Raw genomic sequence first — 27,356 nt, forward strand, 5'->3', positions numbered from 1 at the left:
AAATTGTATATTTAGATAATGTTAGATAATAAATTAGAAATTGTTTATTGCATGCTGCTAGCAGCTTTTATTATTATTATCATCATTAAATTATTTATTATTGTTATTATTATTATTAATTGATATATATATATATTTGTTTCAGGTGTTAAAGTATCAGTGACTAGTTCAGGACCATATGCAGTACTGGGTCAGCGTTTTGTCTTTACTTGCACTATGTCGGAAGCATCTGATATCTCTGCTACATATGTATTTTTACGTGCTGGGGGCTCTGAGTTTAAGTATCATCGTATGTTGCAGAACAAAACTGTATGTGAGCACAGTCCAGTTCCTATGCCAGGCTGGATACACGACCGTTTCTCTAGTTTTTGTGGAGCTGGCACAAATCAGATTAAGTCGAATGTGAAGAAATATATTTTTGTTATGAGAAAAGTGTCAAAGACAGACAATAATAAACAGTGGTGGTGTGAGGTGTCATCTGATCATCTAATTATAGATGCAATTAGCAAGAACATCACTATGAGAGTACGCAGTAAGTATGAAATCTACGCTTTGGTTATACATGGAAGTACTGTTTTGTGTTATGTATATAGGAAGACTGCCTGCCACTCTCCAGTGTTGCATTTTAGTAAAGTTTTTTAAATCAGATTATTACAGTATGTTATGGTAGAAACTTAGAATTTACTTTCTGATGTAATACTCAACAGACAATTACAGAGACTAGTCACCCAGTACATTTATAAATTGCACAATTGTTTTTTCTGATACAGTTCATGCTTTTTAAAATTCTTTAATATTTGCACCAATGGTTTACACGTACTGCACTCACACGCAAACACACACATATATTCATTCATGCATGCATGCATGCATGCGTACGTACATACATACATATATAGACTATTGGAATATAAACATGACTCTTAATTTTGCTATTTGAAACCTAAAAAATTAGAAGTAGGAGCCATCTGGCTCCTGGACAGAAAATTGAACTAGAGGGCTGAATGTGATGTATGGATTCAGGTTATCCCCGATAGATTCACACTGGAACCTCTCGAGGGTCCTGTTTCACTTTTTTATTGGATTTCGGTAAACGCTTTGATATTGCCAAGTCTTAGGAATAGTTTCTTCTGCAGTGTCCTTCAAAATGGAAGTATAAACATCATCATCACTGATGGCAGATTGTTGCTGATGAGTGCTGCACAGATGGGGAAATTGACCCCAGGTAATCTTCATCAACTTCCATCTTTAAACCATCTGATGTGATGGTGCCTCTTCATTCTCTAAAATAATTGCATTGTGATCACTTCCACAAGGGTCTGAACTAACTTTCTAGGTGTTCCTTAATGGCTTGCTACAAACTGACATTGATTTGATGTTCTCAGGATGTCCCAGTAGTAGGAGGGCTATAGTGTTTTTCTTGAGGACTAGTTACTAGTAGTAACTTCACTAGGATACGATAGTCCTTCCCACAGGGAACGCCTTTTTTAATACTATGGAATTTACTACAAGCTATTTAGTCTGAGCAGATTGTTTTCTAAATTGCTCACAAAAATAGTGGGGTTGTTTTATTTCAAGACACTTTTACTTTTCTTCCAGGCCATAGGATTTCACACTTTACGGGAAATACTTTTTTGGTTCCATGCCTTGTGATCATGGGAACCCATCGGAAATGTTTTTTATTATTTTTGTGGAATAGTCGTACTCGATCATTACCGCCTGTTCTTACGTCAAGCCAGACTGAAATATTTACAAAAAAAACATTTTTGTAGGAGGACATGGGACAGATTATATAGATTCTCAGACCAGCTAGTGGTAATATATTTCTTAATTTCTACTCCTGATGGAACTTAATATGTGAATGTATATCAGTTACGGACATATTGCAGTGGTGAAATGGTTTTAACTTGAAATAAAGATATGGTCTATGCATTTGATTTTAATGTTGACTATACAGTTGATTTCTGGTACTGACCACTTTGATGTTTTTCTTTTTATTTCACTCTTTGATCATTAGAAAACTTAACTGAATCATACATGTGACACATTTATATTTATAATCGTAAAACTTTGGGCATATCCGATATCATAAATTTGCAGGACAAAATCTAAAATTATTCTTAACTTTAAAGGCATGTAGTCACGGATTTAAGGACCTTTTTTTCTCTAAAAATGAATAATAACTAAAACTTACATTAATTGTTGGAAATAAAATCTCGCTATCACATCACCGTAACTGAACCATGATGGAGTGAACTACATGTCATCCCTCTCAGCAATTTTAGTTTTTGAATTATGGACCATTGTCATAATTCAATTATTTTTACAAAATGTCATTAATAAATGGAGTATGGTGGTTATGAAGATGGTTAAATAAAGTACATTTAGGGACAAATCAAATTATTTTTGTTCAGGTAATACTTTGTTAGACCATTAAATAGGTCAGTGGTCTGTGACAATATGCCTTTAATTTGAATCATTCAGGGAAAATTTTAAAAGAGAAAATAATCCCCTCTATATCATGTAACATGTTGACTTGACATATACATGTAGTCTTAGAGAGGAAATCCACTACATTTTTCCATTAGTAGCAAGGGATCTTTTATATGCACCATCCCATAGACAGGATAGCATATACCGCAGCCTTTGATGTACAGTACCAGTCATGGTGCACTGCATGGCTGGAGCGAATCCTTGCGCATGAAGTCCTCATCACCTGTGCTGGGTAAACCGCTGATTCTGATCTTGTGTGACCGGCCTCGGTGGCGTCGTGGTAGGCCATCAGTCTACAGGCTGGTAGGTACTGGGTTCGGATCCCAGTCGAGGCATGAGATTTTTTAATCCAGATATACCGACTCCAAACCCTGAGTGAGTGCTCTGCAAGGCTCAATGGGTAGGTGTAAACCACTTGCATCGACCAGTGATCCATAACTGGTTCAACAAAGGCCATGGTTTGTGCTATCCTGCCTGTGGGAAGCGCAAATAAAAGATCCCTTGCTGCTAATCGGAAAGAGTAGCCCATGTAGTGGCGACAGTGGGTTTCCTCTCAAAATCTGTGTGGTCCTTAACCATATGTCTGATGCCATATAACTGTGCGTCGTTAAATAAAACATTTCTTTCTTTCTGATCTTGTGGGTTCATATAACTTTCTATGTGTTTCTCACAGTACATGTAACCTGCTGCATGTTCATGTAACTTACCGTATTTGACCGGAAATAAGCCCAGGGGGCCAAGACAACTCATTGTGAGCTTAGCATGGGGTGGGCTTATTCCCAGACAAGGGGCCAGTTTTGTTGAAATTTTTTTTAATAATAATAATTAAAATAAATAACAATACTTAAATGAACTTGGAAGAAAACAAAAAACGTTCAGTAGCACATCTATTAATTAGTGTTCCATTTGTTATTAATAAATAATAATTGTTTATTAATTAAATTGTGTTTTTTGTACTAGTATCTAATTATCAGAAACACACCTTCTATGTTACAATTACTTACCAGTGCTGTTTATTTACATCCAAAATTTAATGCTGAGAAGACTTAAAACAACAGCAATTAACAACATCTCAATAGCATATACACACATTTCTGACACAGGCAGCCAGCTTACACTACAAAGAATTGTCAATCTAAGGTCATTGTTCTTAGCCAATCAGAATAAGGTATTTGCTTAATTATCATTAACTGCGGACCCAGTGTGGTGGTAAAAATAGACATTGGTTTTTAGTTCATACTTGGGCTTGGATACTTCAGAGAAATACTGCAGGCATGAAATTGAAAACAATGTTACACACTGTTGTTGTTAGACTGCTAAATCTCACTGGTGGTAAAATATTGTGTTACATTTGTGTTTAATTATCTGCAGGAGGTATGACCTTTTAAATGAACTTTGAGCAAACTTGCAATTTTGTGTTATTTATAAGGTGATGAAGTTGGGGGTGGGCTTATTTACGAATGAGGGCCTAATTTCTTAAATGCTATCAAAACGGAGGGGGGCTTATTCAAAGACATGGGCTTATTTCCGGTCAAATACGGTAATGACAATAAAATTGTGTTTGTCTCTCCTTAGCTATCAAGTTATCCATGTTCAAGAAGTCCTCAGAAACTGTGCTGGGTAAACCGCTGACTGTGGTGTGTAGACTGACAAACGCTGTCAATCTTATTGCAACAGTCTATTTCATGAAAGGCACAGCATCAAAGGAAAATACTGTCGCCATGCTACATCAGGAAGAGTCGCATTGCTCAGAAGAAGGTGCCTCAACCAGAGGGTATAGACCCATGTGTAAGAAAGGAACAGTTTCCGCTGCCTTTGAAATTAAAGAGTATGCTCTGAAGATCTCCAAACTAGCATCCCATGATAACACATTTTGGTATTGCCGCTTACAAAACCCAGAGACAAAAACGTTCATCGGTAGCCCTGCTTTTCGTCTGACATTATGGGAAGGTAAGTAGGAGCATCATGTATTCTAGTGCAATTGATTGATAAAAAAGCTCTAGGAAACCATTAAGCACTGTTTTCATTGGTTAATTATGGATTTATCCAGATGTTCCCTGGGTGCGAACATATAGGCCCCTTCCTAGATATTACGGTTAAGAAAGCGGAGCTAAAAAATATGCTAAAACTTCTCAGTATATATATATTTGATTATGTGTGTCTAATAAATTAATTTAAACAATGGTGAACTGCATTATTTGATACACTGAAAATATATCCAAAGTATGATTAAATTGTGGAATTTTTTCAAATCCAATCAGACATGGGACCCTAGCTGGTGAAAAATCCTGGATATAAAATCCGTGTTAATTAATTGGTGTCATCTTTCATGCAGTACATGCATGGCCATTGCTACCTGTTGCATAATGGATGGATGGATGGATGAATGAATGAATGAATGAATGTTTAAATATACACAGGGTTGGCCATATCCTAAAATTCGTCCCAAATGTAAACAGTTTAAATAAAAATTTAAACTGTATGACACTGTCAAACAATTTCACATCATACAAAGCACTTGTAAGCCCTGTATTACTAAATATGTTTAGTTCCCTTAATTTGTGAATGTAAAATGGGTTTTTTTTAAAATTGAAAATGAGTTTATGATTTTTATAAAAACACTTTAACCCTTTACTTTGGAATGATCATCGAAAATATACTACTTTGAAGCTGCAGTCCCTGGAATATTTTTATTTAGAATGGATGATCCAGTTCTGTTTCGTACATATAAGGTCCACCACATCACTATAGTTTGGCAATGCTCGCTTATCTACATTATCTAAGTCAACCGCAGACCCAATGGCCAGCTTTGTTTTTCATCATTTAGCGGGACACCAGTAGAACTGGGATTTTACGTGATTTACGCAGGCGCTGAGCTTCTCATGTGATTTTGAACAAATTTAACTGTCTTGATTGAGGGGTCATCTCATATCTCAAAAAATATCTATATCCATAGAGGTATGGCACAACATCTTTCCAGGGGTCGGTGGTGGATTTGCCGTGACATTTTAACAGTGGCCATCGGTTGGCATATGCATTACATGTAAGGGGGTGTCGATAATTATGTAACGGTCTAGGGTAGAGGAAGAGGTCGATGTATTCGATTTACATATCATTTATCAAGACTATATGCTATTTCTATTCATTACTTAGACCTAAAAAAGTGGGGTTTTTTAATTGCACAGTCGGTCTAGGATCGATCTCCATCAGCGGGCTCATTCCAGCCAGTGTGCCATGACTGGTATATAAAAGGCCATGGTACAGTACACGAACCAACCAAAGTGGCAATATCGGCGGTTTTGGAGAAAAAAAAATGTTTCAAAAAATTCGCCGATCGGCGGATCTGCAATTTTGTACAACTTTTATTTTAACAAGAATTACGTTTGCACTTCATCCAAGGCGTAGAACTGTTCATTATTATTTATATTGACTATGTTTACATGCACATTGTTATTAACAGCTTCAAGTCATAAAAGTGAAACACCAATTTTTAAAAATAAATAAATTGTGAAACTGACTCACGTGCAACTTGCGTCAGCTGTGGAAGAATTCATTATATATGATGGGGATCAGTTTGATCAGTTTGACTTTTCGATGTGCCGCCGATTTAAAAAAAAAAAAAAAAATGGGGAGGGGATTGGGTGGTTTGAGGGATGGATGTTTAAAACCAAATTGGCTATCAGACTATTTTGTTCCACGCCAGTAACAACTTGCTGCGATTCTGCAAATTCGCACCGGTCACTTTGCAGCGAATCTGTGACCTCTTTATCTGTCGGTTGTTGTCAACTGCCGATATGTTATAAATTTAATTTAAAAAAACAAAAAAAACAAAAACCCCACCTTTTATGCTGCAGCGTTGACATATTGCGGTTTTGAGAGAAAAGAAGTGAAATCGACAAATAAATGTGCATGTGGCTTGCCTACGTGACGTCTGTCACAAGCGGCTAACAAAAACTTCATTTTATTTGTATTATTATTACATGTATTATTATTTAGGGTGTTTTTTAAAATTTGTTTCTTTTTTTCTTTTTGCCAATGCAGGTGCGTATGAAATAATGTTAGCAAGGGGTGGGGGGTCTAGACTGGCGAGCTACGTTTATGGGGGGGGGTACAAAACAATGTACACAGGCGCATGTGCAGAAAATTGAGTACTGGTGAGACTGGTGAGAGATGTCTTTAGGGAATGTCGGGTCATGCTTCGCAAAAAAAAAAAAAATATTAAAAAGAAAATTCGGGAAGGGGTAGGAGGGTAGGCCCTGAAGCACACCCCTGTGCACACACGCCTTCAATATCATTATGTTTGCGGCTGAATTTACCAACGGCCCAAACGATCGCGGGTCTGCAAGCTGCTTTGCTAATACATGTAGATGTCCAAAAGGAACTTGGGTACAGGTTTTATTTGAGGCTGTTTTTATTGTGGATATATTCCCTCTAGCCCCCATTTACATTTTCTTCACTATATGTACCAATATCATTATACATGTATGTTTACCGTCGATTAGACAAATGATCGTTGGTCGTTTCGTCTGCGAACTGCTTTGTTAATATAAAAATGCGTTGGGAGTGATTTTCGATAGGAACTTTGGTACGCAGGCACGTGGTAACAATATCCGGGTGTGGGGGTTTGGAGCACAATCTGTAATGGAGGGGGCTCAGTCTTTAGTGGGGGAAGGGACACAAGGCAATTTTAAAAAATCTTTATTTATATATAGGACAAAAAAATTAAAAAAAAAAAAAAAAAAAAAACCCATACATATTCATCCACAAGTAGGAGGGGTGTGTGCTACACGTGCCTGGAAGAGGTTTTATATGGGGATGTTGTTGCTGAAAATATGTTATATCTAACCCCATTTACCTTTTTACTAGCTGTACCAATATCATTCTGTTTCTGTTTACCGTCGATTTGACCAACGATCGGCGATTGTTTGTGTGCTGATTTGTCAATATGAGAGTTGGCGTGATTTCCAAAAGGAACTTCGGTAGAGGTTGTATCTGGGGCTGTTGTTGTTGTTGCAAGAATATTCTCTCTAGCCACCATTTACCCTTTCTCCTCTAGCTGTACCAATATGTTTACCGCCGATTTGTCCAACGATCCGAACCATCGTTTCGTCTGCGAGCTGTTTTGTTTAATTAATATGAGTTAGCGTCATTTCCTAAAGGATCTTGGATACAGGTTTTATCTGGTGCTGTTGTTATGGGCCCGGTATATTATCTCTAGCCCCCAATTAGATTTTCTCTACTAGCTGTATCAATAACATTGTATACTTGTTTACCGCCGATTTGACCAACGATCGCGGATCGTTTGTGCGCTGCTTTGTTAATATGTGAGCTGGTGTATTTTCAAAAAGCAACTTGGGTACAGGTTGTATCTGGGGGCTGTTGTTGTTACTGGTGTATTCTCTCTAGCAGTTTTGATTTTGATTAGTATTTACAATATTGTGACGATTTAAAAAACAACAACACCCAAAACGACAAAAAAAAAACCAACACATTTTTATTCAAATTTTGTCTCGCAGCTGTTCCTTTTTAAGCACATAAAATTCACAGTGCAGCGGGAGTGGAGAAACAACCACCTCCACCTGCTACCGATTGGACGTGCTACTCTCTTACACGTGTCAGTCCCCTCTCCCACCCACCACAACTCTTTCCTGTCCTGGATGGAGGAGCCAGCTGAGGCGGCACCTGTGCCCATGACAGGCGTGCGCTAAAACAGATTGCTCTGAATGTGCACGTTAAATCCTATGACCTGACCTAACCTGATTATGAAAGCACTCGGTTTAAAATTTCAGTCTTGTCAAGTGATATTTAAATTGCACATTCAGAACAATTTTGGTTCTTATTGACGAACAAAATTTGAGACCACTGTCTGCATTTTTATTTTTGGTGAATCCTCTAAATTTGTGGAATCCAGGTGAAAACCCCCTTCGATCAAAACCCCCTCGGTCAAAACCCCCTTGGTCAAAACCCCCTCCAGTCAAAACCCCCTGCAATAAATAGTCAGACGGTCAAAACCCCCTCTTATTATTATTGTTTGGTATTTATAGTGGTAAAGTTGGTATACTATTAACATAGATGAATAATTGTTTTAATCTCTTTTGAATAATTATCTGAAATATATTTATTTATGTTGTTATTTAGTGTATGTTACACTACATAGACTTTAGGCTTTCAGTGAAGCTACTCATAGACTTAGAATTGTAGTTTTTCCAAAATGTTTGATCTTAGAGATAGATGTAATTGGGAAGCCTAGGAAAACTACTTATATAATATAATAGTATAATGAAAGAACTTGATAGTAATTTGCAATATAAGGAAAGAACATGATAGTAATTAGCAACAACAACAACAACAACAGCTTGATCTTGGCTAGCTGCTGCAGGGATTAATGTAATTGGGAAGCCTTGAGAAATCCTTTAAATAATATAATGAAAGAATTTGATAGTAATTAGCAATCTCTGTTACTTAGGTGATCTTAGCTATTGAAGGGATCTTAGCTATTGATGGGATTAATGATTGAGCAGTTATTTTTGAACATGAAAGTAGAGTACATGCAGCAAATGTCACATGGGATGCTACAAGAAAATGGTTAGGGTCTGGTCTATTAATCATTCATTCTGTGAACAACCATGGAAGTGATACAAAATCACAAGGGTGGTCAAAAGCTTCTGCATGAAGGATATATGTATACCAAAAAGAACAAGTCTAAGTCTACAGTGCGATGGGAATGCTCCAACAGGGCTTCCTTTTCTTGCAAGGGAGCAGTGACCACAGATATTGAGATCCAGACAGTGATACACACTGTCCAACACACTCATGATCCCAATCCCGACTCTGTTGCAGCTAGTAGGCTGAAAAACACCATGAAGAACGTAAGTGGTACATCGCGGGGTACGCCAACCCAGATAGTCGTGGATACTACTACAGCACTGCTACAACTGATATTCATGCTGCTCTAGGCAACCCAGAAGTTGTGAAACGTACACTACGTCGGGAGCGTGCCAAGCATCTTCCTAAAAATCCACAATCACTTCAAGACTTAATCATTGAGGATCAGTGGATTACGACTGGAGGTGATGATCCACAAATGTTTTTGATCTATGACAATGGTGTGGATTCGCCCAGCCGTATGTTAGTGTTTGCGACTGAAGAGGGACTAACGCATCTGGCTCGTTCGGATGTCTGGTACATGGATGGAACATTTAACTCTGCTCCGCTCCTGTTCCATCAACTGTTTGTCATTCGTGCGCCGCTCGGAGATTCATCGATCAGCTGTGTCTATGCATTTCTCTCAAACAAGAGCCAATCCACATATGAAGAACTGTTACAATCCATCGAGAATAAGTGTCAGGTGCTTGGTTTTCAATTAGATCCATCAACTGTGATCACCGACTACGAGTTAGCCATCATCAACGCTGTCAGTTCAACGTTCGGCCCACACACTAGAAGTCATGGCTGCTTTTATCACCTGACACAGAGCACGTGGAGGAAGATTCAGAGTCTGGGACTTGTACATTTGTATCGGGAGAACAGTGACGTAAAACTTTTCTGTGGCATGTTGGATGGTTTGGCATTTTTGCCAACAGGTGATGTTGTGTCCGGTATCCAATACTTGAGGGAAAACACACCAGAAGGACTTGAACCACTAATCGACTACTTCAATAACACATACGTCTCTGGTCAGTTTCGCCGTTTCCAGCTACCAACACAACCAAACGGCATTGTTCCACCCATCAGGATGCGTCGATTGCCTCCAACATTTTCTCCAGAACTCTGGAATGTCCATGACATCACACTAACTAATGGATCTCGAACCAACAACGTGTGTGAAGGCTGGAATAATGCCTTTGCCAAGCTTATCGGACATGCTCACCCAACCATCTGGCGTGCCATAGACAGTCTGCGAAAAGACCAGGCAATGGCATCCACACTGTTACTGCGAGACAACAGGGGTGAGCCCCCAGCAAAACGTGTTCGCCGTAAAACAGTCAAATTGCAGTCTAAGCTCTTGAATTTGTGCACAGCCCGCCGAGATGGAGGATACTCTCAAAGGCATCGGACACTGCATCAGATGGAAATAGATCTAAATGCGATCTAATGGATTATGACTTATACAAAAGTCTATGCAATCAAATGTTATAATATGCAAGTGTGAATAAATATTTTGGGTATTAATTATTTTGTCATTTCTTATAATTATTTCCTAAATAAGGGGGTTTTGACTGGAGGGGGTTTAGACTGAGGGGGTTTTGACCGGAGGGGGTTTTGACCGGTCACCAAATTTGTGCCCAACTTTTAATCTAGTGTACACTTGTTTGGCTGACTTAGACTAAATGTATTGCATATTTCCCCTTCTCCTCCTACTATGTAACCATTAACACAGGCACCAAGCTTTAGCCAGCAGAACAATACTGTAGAATTACGTACTATACATGAACATGCACGCTCTTTGAACTGAATACACATTACGCAATATGGTTTTATGGCTCTTTGCTGTGTAGCTTTGTACATGCTTTGGTGGTCTGTATGGAGAGATGGTAAGAACACACATTTATTACCCTCCTGGTGAAGATATAGCGGTGTCATACAAATTTCGTACGCACCACCAGGTGCGTATTACAAACTGTATTTTGATTTGTCAACAGGGAACAGAGTTAATTTCGATTGGTTGGACAGCGACCTTATTAGCATAACGGGACTATTGTTTTTCATTCATAATTAATGTCAAGGTCAGTAACATCCACAACTTTTACTACAAATGTCATTCATTAAAAGTTGATATAAACTGGACCGCGCGAGAAATATTTTTAAATAAAAAATAAAAATAAAAGAATGAATAGAACAATAATTAAACATATTCATTTTATTTATTATGTGGATTTTTGGTCTACAAATTGTTATTGTCAGTTGTGATTTGTGAATTCATCATTATTAAGGTCTACGACAGTCATTTTTTTTACCCTTGTTTTGGCTTCGTACACAATAAATGAAACATATCCAACGTTAATTTTTTTCATATGATATGGTAGTTTTTTATTTTTTTAAACTTAATATTTTTGTAGAATTATGAAAAAGTAAAATATACCGACCTGTAAACAGCGTTGTTTGCTTGTTGTAGAAATTTAACAGGGGTCAAGGTTAGTAGACCAGTTTTTATTTTAATGTGGCGATACATTGTAATAATATAGCTAATTTTGAATTTGAATGATGTCAGAATTCCAATGACGTCACTTTGCACCTCCTTACAATAACCACAAACTGGGTACATGACGTTTCCGTTTTAAGAATGCTGGAAAAAATCCAATGCGAAATTCCTATTGAATTTTTTTTTTCGAACTTTACTGAAGCACCTGAATGTGTTTGAAGAAAATTCTGTGATTGAAAAATTGTACATTTTACGAAATATGGATTTCAAGTGAAATTACGGTAAGATATGCTATATTTATTGTGTACAAAGAAAGCCAAAACAAGGGAGCGAAAAGTGACTGTCGTCGACCTTAAAGTTATAACTTTACTTTTCCCGTGAACTCAGCTGCTTTTGCAAGCTACACGTTTTTAACTGCAAAAACACTTGTTATTCTCTTATTGGTTGGATTTTTGGTCAACAAATTGTTATTGTCAGTTGTGATTTGTGAATTCATCATTATTAGCATAACCAGTGCCAGTTGGGTAACGGGAACATTTGCTTCTTGGGGACATTTTGTTAAAATATGGAATTATGCATTAGTTTTACAATTTTTCACCCGATATGAAAATAAACATATATTGATGCATGTACCTTACAGCTTTCTTTAAATTAAAAAATAAAACCCAATGTAAATTTATGGGGAAGTACGTCTACACCACTCCCCTGAAAACGTCACTGAGAAGTAGCGGAAGTACAACAAACTATTTCTCAATGCGGCGGTACGTAGTCGTGCACCGGCTAGTTATGCAATGCAATACACATGAACACCTGCATACATGTGCATGTGCAGATGCAGACTGGTTTGTTTGTTGTTGGGTTTTTTTTTGGTTTGTTGTTGTTTTTTTATCTGTTGCTTTGATATTGCAAAGACTGTGCGGTCACGAACAAGCTTCATTTTGCCAATCCAATCTTGAATAGTGGCAGTCATCTTACTGCCGGTGTAGGAAGGATGAAGTTGTCTTGTGCCTTGCTCAGATGCATTCATTTAAGTCTAGAATCATGGTCGATCCCCGCCAGTGGGATTATGTCTCGTTCCAGCTACTAAGGCATGGGTATGTACTATCATGGGGGGGGGGGGGGGGGGGGGGCAGGGCATATGCATATTTATAAATAATAAAATTGAAGTGGAGATATTTTATTTTGATTTTTGGTGGGTGGGGTGGAGTGGGGATATAGCCTGTAACAATGACCGCGGAGTGTATTTGAAAGCGGTGGAGAGGGTAGGGGGCATGGTGTCGGTTCATTGGCCTGGGAGATGAAAATAAATGTATTTCACGGTCTGAACATGCTTCCCTGAGCAACGTTTGAATTTCAGGTGTTAAGATGTCACATTTCCGGCCTTCTGAACAGAGTCATGGTGTCGGTTCATTGGCCTGGGAGATGAAAATAAATGTATTTCACGGTCTGAACATGCTTCCCTGAGCAACGTTTGAATTTCAGGTGTTAAAATGTCACATTTCCGGCCTTCTGAACAGAGTAACTGGAAAAGTGGGAGAATGAGGACTATTATGTCGGTACCTTTTAGGATATTAACATTTATTCCATTGATACAGTCAAATCCACTTAATTGGATGTCGGATTATTGTATATTTCGGATATTTGAATATGTTTGTCCTGCACGGAACCATTTGCCATTATGACAATACAAAATCCAACGGTTAATTGGATGTGTTTTTTAACGTGTTTTCGGATATTTGAATATAAAATTATCCTTGCCGAATGGCAATTGCATGTAAAACATAGGAAAGTTTGTGTTACTTGATGTGTTTTTGTAAAATTTATAATCGTACGTAATACCATACTATCGTACATGCAGAAATGAATACTTTTAATTTTATTTAATTTCATTGTTAAAAAAAAAGAAAAAGACTTACAACAAACTTGTTTTCTTGTTTCTTAAATTATTTCGGATGACTCGTTATTAATCAATACATTTCCTAATTACATCGTAATTAATCCATGAACTCTGAGATTCATCTCAAATGTGACCCAATGGCCGAGACAATGCAGGACAATCAAGGATCAAAGTCGGTCATTCCCACCTTGTTGGCGGCCACGTGCGTTTCGTAAGCAGGCATCCCTTAATCTCATGTCGGCCACTTTTGAAGCAGTGTATGTTTAATCCATAAATAAACACTTGTCAGATATTTTTCTCTATGAATTGTCGGTGACAGTAACAAACAAAAGCCGTTTGCTACTAGTGTTATTTTTAGCGGGATCTTTTGATCACGTGATTTTTCCTCTGCAGCTCACAATGTGAGGCCCCATTTGGGGTGACCGATTATGGTGATTACTGTTTAAATTGTTAAATGCCGACAAAAGGTAAGTTGTAGGAGATTTTCTTAGCAAGTTGGATTAATCATCTTTTGGCTATAAATATTGACAAGAACTTTTTTTTTTCACAATGTCAACATGGCAAATAAACGGAAACGAAACGATTTATCTTTGGCTCAGAAATACGACGAGATATGTGCCCAGTATCTCGCCAATGCTAACCCAGAACGAAAAAGACAGAGAACGGGAAAAGCAGCCAATGTGGAGAAGGCCTTATCAGAATGGTTTTCCGTCGCCAGACAAAAAGACATTCCAATATCGGGCCCAATATTAGCGTTTGTGTTTTGTTTTTCCTTCTGTTACATTGAATAACGGCCTTTCACTTATTTGACTTTGGCCAGTCTAGTTTACCTGTCAAATCAGTTACAAATGCACACAGATAATAGTCAGATAGACGTCCTGGTAAAATACAGAACATGGAAATGACTACTTATTCAAGATTATATTGGGTGGTGGGGGTGGGGTCTTGTTGCACTTGATTTACAAATGTACAAAGAATTTAATAACGGCCGTTTAATTATCAAGAAGTTAATAACGGCCTTTTAATTATTTGACTGTGGCCAGTCTAATTGAGCTTCCGGTGGTTTTATCTGGGTCATTAGATGTTTAGTCACTTCTACTTCTAGGCGTACAAACGGCATTAACTGTTGCCTCTTGTATTTATCAAGTTTATAGACAAACTTGATAATGATAACAGAGTCACAATATGGAACTTGGAATTGGTATTTTATTAACACAAAATACTTACCGGTTTTTGACGAAAATTCCACATGTCATGAGGCCCAAATTGGGAGAATCGTAATTAGGCTTTGCATAAATCAACAAGAGATCTTAATTGGGTATATCGTATGTCGAAACTGTACCTTCGGTTTATTGAATATGCCGCTTATTTGAATATATTTTTGTTGCACGAGGCACATCCAAATAAGCGGATTTGACTGTAGTAACATAGCGTTGGATAAAAATGGGACTGACATGGAATTTTACCCAAAATATACCAGATTCTTCTTTGTAGTCTTTTATTATTTAGTTTTTGTATTTATTGTAACGCCTGAAAAAAAGAAGAAAATAAATCAAAATATTATAAACCAGTAAAAGATTTAGCGTGGATGATATAAATCTTAAGAAGTGTTCCAAAAATAAAATTGTATGGATCAAATTAACGGGGACTATACTGGGTCCGCAACAATAACAGCACTAGCACTAGATACAACCTATATCAAAGTTCCTTTTGGAAATCACGCCAACACACATTGACATATTAAGAAAGTATGACTCTGCAACACATCTAATGGGCAGGCTATGCTTGACATTTGTAGATTCACTTACTATGACAATACACCGCATGGAGTAGGTATTAAATAATTAAATGGAAAAAGAAAATAAACTTGTTGAGAACGGTTAATTTAATACATTCCATTTGCATGTCAAATGTTGATTTATAGTGATTAGCAGTACAGATGATAAAACAAGAAACAACAACAAATGTTTTAAAGACTATATATGTGGCAATCTGTACTCAGCGGCCACCTGTCTTAAGCGGCCACTTTTTTCTACTCCCTTGTGTGACCGCTTAAGACAGGTTTGACTGTATACATATATATATATATAGAGAGAGAGAGAAAGAGAGAGAGAGAGAGAGAGAGAGAGCCGTCACACGCAAAAATCTACAACTTCACATGAAGTCAGAAACCGAGTAAACACGGCTCAAAGTTTGACGTAAATGCGGAAGTAAAAGTTGACATTCTGTTTTCAGTCGGAGATTGCCAAAACGATAAAAATAAAGTGGTTTTATTGCTCAAATAATATATAACTTTAATTGTTTGTATCAAATATACAAATGAATACTGGTATGGGACACCACAGTGGCTGTTAAAATAGTGTTAAATTACGTTACGGTAACTATCGTCAGCTACGGAAGTTTTTGCTCAGTTGCATTTTCGTACACATCACAACATGTGAGCAGCGAAAACACTTGTCTCAACAGAAACAACGCTACCTGTATAAAACCATTCGACCCTTTCTCCGCACCAAATACCAGGATACAACATGTCGTCTACCAACCGAAGAATGAAACGATATAGTTCGACAGTACAACACCAACAATGTTACATAATATGAAAATACTCTATGGACGATACAGGAATGTGAATAAAGTGGGGTCGTGTGCGAAATGCAACAGGAATTTGAAAAAAAGGTGCGAAATGTTGTAGTTCGCTAAATTTCATGCCCTATAATTTACTAATTAGTATTACATCATGTATTGGATCTATAGATTTTTTTTTTTTAAATAATAATAATAAAAAAAAAAAATTCGGAATATATCACAATAGATTACTTTAACACACACACCCCCACCCAAAAAAAAACCCCCAACAAACAACAACAAACAAAACAAAAAACCCCATCAGAATATATAACTTAAGATACTGGATAAACAGAAAATTAAAAAAGAAAAAAGTACCGATTCCAAATCCACTGCTTTTATTGAAATTGGGCGGGAAGTAACCTAGAATATGGTAATAACGTTGAAGTTTCATTTTGACATCATCTACTTTGATGTTGAAAAAGTGATGTCAATAATGCTATATTTTTACAAGATATAATTAACCCTTATCGTGCCGTTGACGTGTATACACGTCAAGCGTCATCACAATGACGTCACTTTGCATTGTTTTCATTTAAAAATCGTTTTACAAATTAATTGTTGACATTTTTGTCAAAAACAAAGTAAAAAAATGTCAATAAATAGTCTTAGAATGACATATCCAAATATTTGCTAAATTGCTGGTGTACATCATGTTTTTTTTAAAAACAAAAATGACCCGTCAAATGGCGCGTGCTACTGTTTGTTATTGTTTCTTGTTTTTTTGGTAGCGGTTTCTTTTATCTCTACAAAGTTGTCATAATATACTATTATATATGAACTACATTATGACAGTTGCATTAAATTAGAAAAAGTATCACTTTTAATGCCTAAAAAAGGTACAAACACAATCAAATAATTGTAATCCGACGGCATAAACAGTCGTCGAAAAGCGCCATTTCCGTGTTTCTATTTATAAACAACAGGTCATGTGACAGCACATTTCCCGCCATACAATTTGACAGCAGTAGTACACGTTGCTTGCATGTGCGGCTAACTGTTTTCATTAATAATTACAACGTGGTTACTTATACTACAGCAGACGATATTCTAACTAACTATGTTTACTTGAACAGTTACGTCGACTATATGATCGAATACGCACATGTGCTCGGTGTTCGTCGTTGTTTTGTTGTGTGTTGTTTTTCTGCCAGTTTTTCCTTTTCAACATTCACATTAGTATTAATCACTACTGAGTAGAACCGGCCTCGGTGGCGTCGTGGCAGGCCATCGGTCTACAGGCTGGTAGGTACTGGGTTCGGATCCCAGTCGAGGCATGGGATTTTTAATCCAGATACCGACTCCAAACCCTGAGTGAGTTCTCCGCAAGGCTCAATGGGTAGGTGTAAACCACTTGCACCGACCAGTGATCCATAACTCGTTCAACAAAGGCCATGGTTTGTGCTATCCTGCCTGTGGGAAGCGCAAATAAAAGATCCCTTGCTGCCTGTCGAAAAAAAGAGTAGCTTATGTGGCGACAGCGGGTTTCCTCTTCAAAACAGTGTCAAAATGACCATATGTTTGACGCCCAATAGCCGATGATAAGATAAAAAATCAATGTGCTCTAGTGGCGTCGTTAAATAAAACAAACTTTACTTTTTTTTTACTGAGTAGATATATATTTGTTCTCATTTTTAAAAAATGAATTACAAACGATAGGTTACGAATATCTGCTGAAGTAGTCTGCAGAATACCGTGACCTACATTATTTTCAATAACCAATCACAAAACATTCTCGTTGCGTGTCACACATAATTATGTGGCGCCACCGGTTTTTTGTTTTTATTACTGTACCAGTCGCGGATCCAAGGATTTGGTGTGTGTGTGTGGGGGGGGGGGGGGGGGTGCTGTGCATGGCTTTTATGAATAAGCGTATATAAGCAGTGAATGTTTTGTAATAATGTTGTATGGTGGATGACAATCTTTTAAAAATCAGGCATGTGTGCTGGGATTTTAGGTATGGGTGTCTGGAGGGAGTCCGACGATTTCGCCACCAGTCGATCTCGCCTGGGTGATCTCGCCACGGGCGAGATAGCCGTAAATTCCATATACTGCTGGGCGAAATCGCCGTACTCTATATACATATAAGCAGACGGGAATGTCACTGTTTATTACAATAAATTGGTTATTATAATAATATTGCTTATTAGCATTTCACGATTTCAGTTTTATTACAGGGAAATTATAATTCATTATAACAGTTTATGTCTATATGTTGATTAGAGTTCACTATTATTAGTGTTAATCGTCTTTAAAACGGTATGCACAGTGGTCACTGCGAGAAAACTATACTCACAAGAAACACTTTAACAGGCAAAGACAGAAAAAAAGGACACATCACATTTGATTTGAACATTGTTCGTATCATTTCATGCAGTAAATGATAGTAATACAAACATTTTAAATAATAAAATTCCTCTTTAGTTAGATATATATAGTACGGCGATTTCGCCCAGCAGTATATGGAATTTACGGCGAGATCGCCCTACTTCGTCTGGAGAGCGAAGTTTATAGGGGATTTCTGTAATGCTCCGCCGGAATATGTATTGATTTTTTTGTTTTTTAAATCTGCTCGAGCAGGGACCGGAAAGGGGGTCGACCCATTCCCTGCACACATATCTGCAAATGTTATAAAGATAAATTAATCATCATGAGGTAAACTGTAGTTGTGTTGCACTGTTGGATCTATTGTATTTTGATAAATTTATTAGTACCAAAATCTAAAATTTGGGCGAATACGACAGAGACATTCGGGCAAATTGAGCTGGCCTGAAACCTTTTCATCATGTACTAGTAGTTCCAACATTTCTCCCACAATACTAGTTGTAATTAAATCCATGTAAAATTGTGTAGCGCTTCGTTTGAAACCCTATATTATATATAGCTGGTTGGCAATAACGCTAAAACTAATAAATGTTTTTTTAGTTGGTGGTATTTTCGTTTAATTCGGGCACAAATCAGCCTGCCCTTCTCCCTCTCCCACCCCTACAAAACAAAACGGGATCCCGTACGCTTATGATTAGTACATCAGGCCTGTACGGTACCAATTGGTGTGGATGCGTCGGGGGTATACACACCCTTACCGCGAGGTCAATTTTTTTTTCCATGCAACAGTTATCGACCGTTTTTTAGAACATCGACACGGTCCTTTTTCGTGTTACGCAACACCCCCAAAAAATGTGTGCGGTAACTATATGGACCTATATAAAATGTGAAAATTACAGTAGGATAATGGTTTGCAATAGATTCACAGTAAGTAATCACGTTTTTTATTTTAAAAATACGGTGATAACTAAATTTTTTAAAATAACAATTAAAAAGAAAAACATTCCACGTACTTTAGCAGGGCGGACACTGTTGTGTAGGCAACGACCCGAAACATTGTTTTGTCTCAAAAATCGTTAAACAAATTATTTAATGCAATTAAAATGTTGTATTCTGGATGTAATAATCACAAATCATAAAACGATCCTATACTGTTGATAAAAATATCAAAGAAAAATCGCAAAAACTTTGAAGTGTAGTTGACCTATATTATCGACCCTTGACCCAGATACAATACTTCGCGGAACCAACTGCCAGTGATTTCTTCTTCTTTCACTCCGTCAATAAACATGTAAGAAGAAGTTGCACAAATATAAATTCATGATTCCGATAATAATGTTTTTAAACATTTACTTGTGTGACCTATTGCGGTAGGGAGCACATTTTCTACGTCCGCTCGGACTACTGTGCGTCACGCGTTTCACGTTTTTGACTTCTCAAAAAATTTTTAATCAGTTCCAACTACATTTTGTGCCACACATAAACACATTCTGACCTCCCTCTCCAAGGGCCTAAGCGACAGGGCCCAAAATTAAAAAAAATTAAAATATGAAGCGGCATAGGCCTAAGCGTACGGGCTCTCATTTTTGTTGGGCATGCAGGCACATTTCTGCCAGAGTTGAACGAAAATCCCTGAATCTAGATAACAACAGTTATTATTCATATTAGCTTTACTGCCAAACAGCAGGGTCTCAGCTAACGGGTAGAGGCAATGGTGTGTGTGTGTGTGTGTGTTATTTATTTAACGACACCACTAGAGCACACTTATTAATCATCGGCTATTGGATGTTAAACATTTGGTAATTTTGACATACTAGTAGTCTTAGAGAGAAAACCCCCAACAATTTTCCATTAGTAGCAAGGCATCTTTTATATACACCATCCCAAAGACAGGATAGTACATACCACAGCCTTTGATATACCAGTCATGGAGCACTGGCTGGAACGAGAAATAGCCCAGTGAGCCCGCCGATGGGAATCAATCCCAAACCAACTGTGCTTTACCACTGGGCTGCATCCCGCCCCTGGTGTGGGAGGAATGCATTTTGGGGGGGGGGGGGGGGGGGGGGGTGTTGTTAAAATAATAGAAAAATAGTTTATTGATACTGATGTTTTAAGTATGTAACCTTCCTGAAATGACTGCAAAATGGTGTCTTGCACCTTCCATGCTCATTGGTTCATTGTTTAAATCCTAGTTACAGCCATGAACAGCTATATAGGGTTGCAAATGAATCACTACATATTTTTACATGGATTACAACTAATATTGTGTCAGAGTAAAATGATGGAAATACATGGTTAAAAGGTTTTAGGCCAGCTCATTTGCCCGAAATGCTATACCTGGATAGTATTCAAATAATATATAAAGGCAAATAGATGACCAGTGTAAATAACTTGTGAATGTCCCCTAGGTGGGGATGGAGATCACAATAGTTATATAGAAATTGCATATTCGTGACCCATTTCCTTGTGAATTTGGTCATTCTACCCCTCTCCTAAAGGTGGGGCACAAATAGGGGAAATTAAGCCAATTATCGTGTCCAGGAATACCATACAAATATCAGTTTTGCGAATTTCGTTAATGTCGTGTCCCCTGCCGCCCTCCGGTAGGAGACAAATTCATTAAACCATCTATCATATAGACAAATGCATTTAAACTATTATGTTTTCAGAAATACTAGACCATTTCCAACCAAATTTATTTGATAGTTGCTCTCACCCATGGAAAACCCAAAACCATGAATTTGGTCATTTTAATCCCCTAGGAAAATGGGTGCTCCGCACTCCATCCATGTGTTTGGTAGTTGTGGTCAGCAATTTACTCAGGTGACCGTTTAGATCTATTTTGTATCATGCACAAGCGTTCAACACTGGATACACATTATGTATATGGTACATATTGAATTTTAATTAGGGCTCACATGTTGATGTTTGTTTCTTTGGGCTTAAAACATTTTTTAGATGAATGGACATTTTTCTCTTTTTTTTTACAATTGTGCCCGTGTGAAGCACTATGGCAAGTATCTTGTGTCACAATAAATTACGGAAATGCATAAAATCCTTTTTACTATTTCTATTATTCTAATATCAGTGTCCAGGGTTTCTGCCAGAGGGTATGAAGGGTAAAATTATGTACCCTAAAATCTTGGGAATTAATGGATACGTTTTAATAATTTTTAGAATGATTATAGTAAGATAGCTGCTGCTTAAAGTGTGTACATGAAATACAGTGTCCAATTTAAAAAGATTCCAAACCCCATAACCACCTAGTTGCGGCAGTTATGATGTGGAGTTTTCAAGTACCCTCAAATTATTGATTACTGGTGTCCTTTACTTTTGACCTTATGACCCAAAAGTTGCATGCACACAGCAAATAGTTTCCAGTTTTACATACGTTACCATGGTAACCAATAGTTTGCATTGGTTACCATGGTAACAGTTTCGATCTGGGTACCATGGTAACATAGTTTTGAACTGGTTACCATGGTAACAGAATTAATAAGCTTCATATATATTTTCTACAGGCATAGTACAATTATGTCACTATACATTGTTGTTTTTTCTCAGTCCTTGAAAATGATATTTTTTTAGACATTTTCTGTTTTGCATTGGTTACCGTGGTAACAGAATTCACAATTTTCACCCATCTCTTGTAAACAGCTGGGAGCTTATTATTACATCATTATACAGTGATTTGTATTCAAATAAATTCATTTAAAACATTTCATATGGGAAACGGTTCCTCTTTTTGCATTGGTTACCATGGTAACAGGATTAATTATGTTCATTTGAAAATGACAGGAAGTGAAAGGGCATATACCTTTTTTTAAATCTTGTGTCATTTGACAAAGATATATAAAGTAATAAGGATAGTATACATATTTTTAGTGTCTAGGTAATGTTGGACACAATGTCCACAAGTTACAAAAATGCGTTGATGGTAGTATGTGCATTTGACCCTATTATTCAAAAAATAAAATTGGCTGTCTACTTAATTCTTATTCTAAATCGAGTAGTATGGTTAATAGATCACACCATAGACTTAAATTAAAAGCAAAATATTAATTTTTAATTAAAATTTTCATAATTATTAATGAAAATATGGTATATTGAAATTTGCAGGTGTTGCCATGGTAACATAAATAATATAACTGACTATAAAATGTTAGCCTTACTTAGGTGGATATTCTTAGTATATATGTGTGTAATTTCATGCTGAAATGTCAACTGATTTTAATAATATTACCAGAAATGTATAATAGTTAATGTTGGAAATTATGTTCATAATTTACAAAAATGTGTTGATAGCCGAATGTGCATCTGACCCTATTTTTCTGAAAAAACGTGGTTGTCAACTTAATTTTTTCTTTACATCAAGCAGTATGGTTAATAAATCACAGCATAGACTTAAATAAAAAGAAAAATATTAGTTTTTAATTAAAGTTTTCATAATTATTAATGAAAATATGGTATATTGAAATTTGCAGCTGTTGCCATGGTAACATAAATAATATAACTGACTATAAAATGTTAGCGTTACGTAGGTGGATATTCTTAGTATATATGTGTCTAATTTCATGCTGAAATGTCAACTGATTTTAATAATATTACCAGAAATGTATAATAGTTAATGCTGGAAATTATGTTCATAATTTACAAAAATGCGATGATAGCCGAATGCGCATCTGACCCTATTTTTCAGACAAACCGCGGTTGTCGACTTAATTTTTTCTTTACATCAAGCAGTATGGTTAATAAATCACAGCATAGACTTAAATTTAAAAAAAAAAAAGTTTTTAATTAAAGTTTTCATAATTATTAATAAAAATATGGTATATTGAAATTTGCAGGTGTTGCCATGGTAACATAAATAATATAACTGACTATAAAATGTTAGCCTTACGTAGGTGGATATTCTTAGTATATATGTGTGTAATTTCATGCTGAAATGTCAACTGATTTTAATAATATTACCAGAAATGTATAATAGTTAATGCTGGAAATTATGTTCATAATTTACAAAAATGCGATGATAGCCGAATGCGCATCTGACCCTATTTTTCAGACAAACCGCGGTTGTCGACTTAATTTTTTCTTTACATCAAGCAGTATGGTTAATAAATCACAGCATAGACTTAAATTTAAAAAAAAGAAAAGTTTTTAATTAAAGTTTTCATAATTATTAATAAAAATATGGTATATTGAAATTTGCAGGTGTTGCCATGGTAACATAAATAATATAACTGACTATAAAATGTTAGCCTTACGTAGGTGGATATTCTTAGTATATATGTGTGTAATTTCATGCTGAAATGTCAACTGATTTTAATAATATTACCAGAAATGTATAATAGTTAATGTTGGAAATTATGTTCATAATTTACAAAAATGTGTTAATTGCCGAATGCGCATCTGACCCTATTTTTCAGAAAAAACGCAGTTGTCAACTTAATTTTTTCTTTACATCAAGCAGTATGGTTAATAAATCACAGCATAGACTTAAATTAAAAGAAAAATATTAATTTTTAATTAAAGTTTTCATAATTATTAATGAAAATATGGTATATTGAAATTTGCAGCTGTTGCCATGGTAACATAAATAATATAACTGACTATAAAATGTTAGCGTTACGTAGATGGATAAATCACAGCATACACTTAAATTTAAAAAAAAAAAGTAGTGTTTTATTCATGTTTTCTTAATTATTAATGAAAAAATTGTATATTGAAATTTGCAGCTGTTGCCATGGTAACATAAATAAAATAACCATCTACAAAATGCTATCATTACGTAGGTGGATCATTATGGTATATATGGGTGTAATTTCATGTTAAAATGCCCATGGATTTTAATAAAATTACTACAAATGTAGAACAGGTGAAAATTCTTTAAATTTAGCAAAAAGAATGCGGCAGAATAAGGGTTAAGATAGAGCCCAAATACTTGAGATTTAGTTTTTTAAGGTTATTACCTGTTATTTACCACACAAAAAAAAAATCCTCTTTTTTTTGCCAAGTTGTAGGTTTTCCCATGTGACGGCTCATATAAATATATATATATATATATATATATACTGAACAAAATAAGAAACTTCCGCTAACTTTGCTTGAACATAACTTGATGAAAACAAACCGGGGGAATAATTGTTATATATGTGTTTAAAGAGTGTTCCATGATGCATCGTTTGGTGCAAAAATCATGGCCATAGGTTAACAGAAACTGGGAGAAATTTTGACCAAGTGTGGTAGGGGTTAAAAAAAAAACCCACCCACTTAATAACGGGTATGACCACCTCTTGAATTGACCACTGCAGTGCATCGCAGGCGCATAGAATTGACTAAAGTGTTGATTTCTGCCTGTGGAATATTGTTCCATTCCTGAATGAGCGCTTGACAAAGTTCGTTGACATTAGCGGGTGGGTTGGGACGACGCCTCAATCGTCTGTCCAGACTATCCCAGACATGCTCGATGGGGTTGAGATCAGGACTTTTAGTGGGCCAGTCATCAATGAAATCAATGTTATTTGTCCAGTGTACAGTGTCTCTAGCTGTATGAGAGGTGGCATTATCATGCTGAAAAATCGAGATGTTGGCGTTGTTATGGAACAGAGGAATGACATGATGAGCGAGAATGTCATCGCGGTAACGTTGAGCATTTAAATTGCCATCAATGACGACTAGTGGTGAACGATAACCATGGGCAATGACTGCCCAGACCATGACAGAACCCCCACCCCTGAAACGATCTCGTTCAAGAACACAACAGTCAGCATAGCGTTCATTTCTCCTATGGTAGACGCGCACCCTGCCATCACCACGTTGTATTCAACGAGTGTGTACACGTGCCCGATTTAGACGATGACGTTGTGTTAAAACGCATCTGACGTAAGGACGTCGTGCATGTAAACCGTTCTCCCGCAGACGATTACGAACAGTTTGCCCACTGATTCGGTTATTATGAAGCCCAGGTGTGTTAGCAGCAGTAGCAGTGGCAGTTAGGAATCGATTGCGCAAATGCGTGTTCATGATATAGCGGTCTTGACCACGCGTTGTAACACGCGGACGTCCACGACGTGGCAAGTCGTTGGTGCTTCCTGTCGTTCAAAATCTTACGCGAAGATTTCGTATCGCTCGACTAGAACTCCCAACATGCCTTGCAATGTCTTCTGTCGACATGCCAGCATCAAGCATGCCAATCGCCCGTTCGCGTAAATTATTGGGTATTCTTGGCATACTAAAAATGCTACAATGTAAAAAACTTTAAATTTTTTTACAAATTTTAAAGCGTTTTCGTTCACTTGACAACAATGTCAGTAAGACGAGTAAAACAAATTGACCGAATACTACATGGGACATGTCGAACCATGCATGCACATGCAAATTGAATTTCACGTTGTCGACGATTAACAGTGCAAAAATAATCGATAAAATTCATGAATCCTGATAATACAGCTCAAGGCTAATACTACCTATATAAGTTCATTACACAATGAATTCTTTAACACAACAAATACTATATGTACAAATTGGAAGTTTCTTTTTTTGTTCAGTATATATATATATATATATATATATATATATATATACATATATATATATATATATATATACATATATATATACATATATATATACATATACATACAGTCAAACTTCGATCACTCCACCTTCGATCTCTTGAAAACTTCGATCTCTCGATCTGAATAAACAGTCCCGGCTGAATTGCTATACAACCTAGTAATAACGACCTTCGAAAACTCAATAAACTCGATCTCTCGACCGTATTCTTTGGTTCCGCCATAAAGATTTAATAGAATATGCACCTCTAAAACTTGAGGTGTGTGGATTGATCAAACTGTCTTTGCCAATAGTATTTTAAAGACGAATGTATTGTCAATCAATCAAGCGAAGTGAGCCTGTCTCGGGTGGTCTTGGCTGTTGAGGATTATGGTGATAATACAGAATAATAGATCGCCGACTAAGCGGAACGAAATGATCCTGTGTTTGGTAGTTGGTGTTCGTCCGTGGTGGAGAGTATCGCTATGTAATACTTAATTGTATACAGACACAGTCTGGTTAACTTCAAAGAGCATTTGTAATAATTGTTAGCGCTGTTTGTTTTTGCTCTCAAAGGCGTGCATCGTGTCAAACTTTAGATTTTCTATTTACATATCAATTAATGTTTATCAATTACCAGTCATTTAGTTATGTTAAAAATTGATACAATCACAGATCGAGCAATCTGGGGAAGGACCCAGTAACGTGGGGTTTGCCAAATAGGTTTTAGAAAGTTCTGCTTTCTTGTCATCCAAGCAATCTTGCATAGGGCCCAGAAATGGGGGTGGGTGGCCAGATTGGAGAAAGAAAGTAGAGGTGCGAAGCGTAAATAATTTTTTGTGTAAGAAAAACCGCGGTTGTCGACTTAATTTTTTCTTTACATCAAGCAGTATGGTTAATAAATCACAGCATAGACTTAAATTTTAAAAAAAGAAAAGTTTTTAATTAAAGTTTTCATAATTATTAATAAAAATATGGTATATTGAAATTTGCAGGTGTTGCCATAGTAACATAAATAATATAACTGACTATAAAAATGTTAGCCTTACGTAGGTGGATATTCTTAGTATATATGTGTGTAATTTCATGCTGAAATGTCAACTGATTTTAATAATATTACCAGAAATGTATAATAGTTAATGTTGGAAATTATGTTCATAATTTACAAAAATGTGTTGATAGCCGAATGCGCATCTGACCCTATTTTTCAGAAAAAACGCAGTTGTCAACTTAATTTTTTCTTTACATCAAGCAGTATGGTTAATAAATCACAGCATAGACTTAAATTAAAAGAAAAATATTAGGGTTTTCATAATT

At 36.5% G+C, this 27,356-nt stretch overlaps 1 protein-coding gene across 2 annotated transcripts in view; it reads left to right on the plus strand.

Annotated features, from left to right (window-relative positions):
* LOC121386321 overlaps positions 1–27,356 on the plus strand; it is a 105,809-nt gene that overhangs the window by 18,155 nt on the left and 60,298 nt on the right. For both annotated transcript variants that reach the window (XM_041517189.1, XM_041517188.1), the window contains 2 exons: positions 146–532; positions 4,069–4,443. In XM_041517189.1, the coding sequence (XP_041373123.1) occupies positions 146–532; positions 4,069–4,443 (762 nt within the window). The remainder of the gene's footprint in view (positions 1–145; positions 533–4,068; positions 4,444–27,356) is intronic.

This window comes from Gigantopelta aegis, chromosome 12 (genome assembly GCF_016097555.1).
Source record: "Gigantopelta aegis isolate Gae_Host chromosome 12, Gae_host_genome, whole genome shotgun sequence".
In the NCBI taxonomy this organism is placed as follows: Eukaryota; Metazoa; Mollusca; class Gastropoda; order Neomphalida; family Peltospiridae; genus Gigantopelta; species Gigantopelta aegis.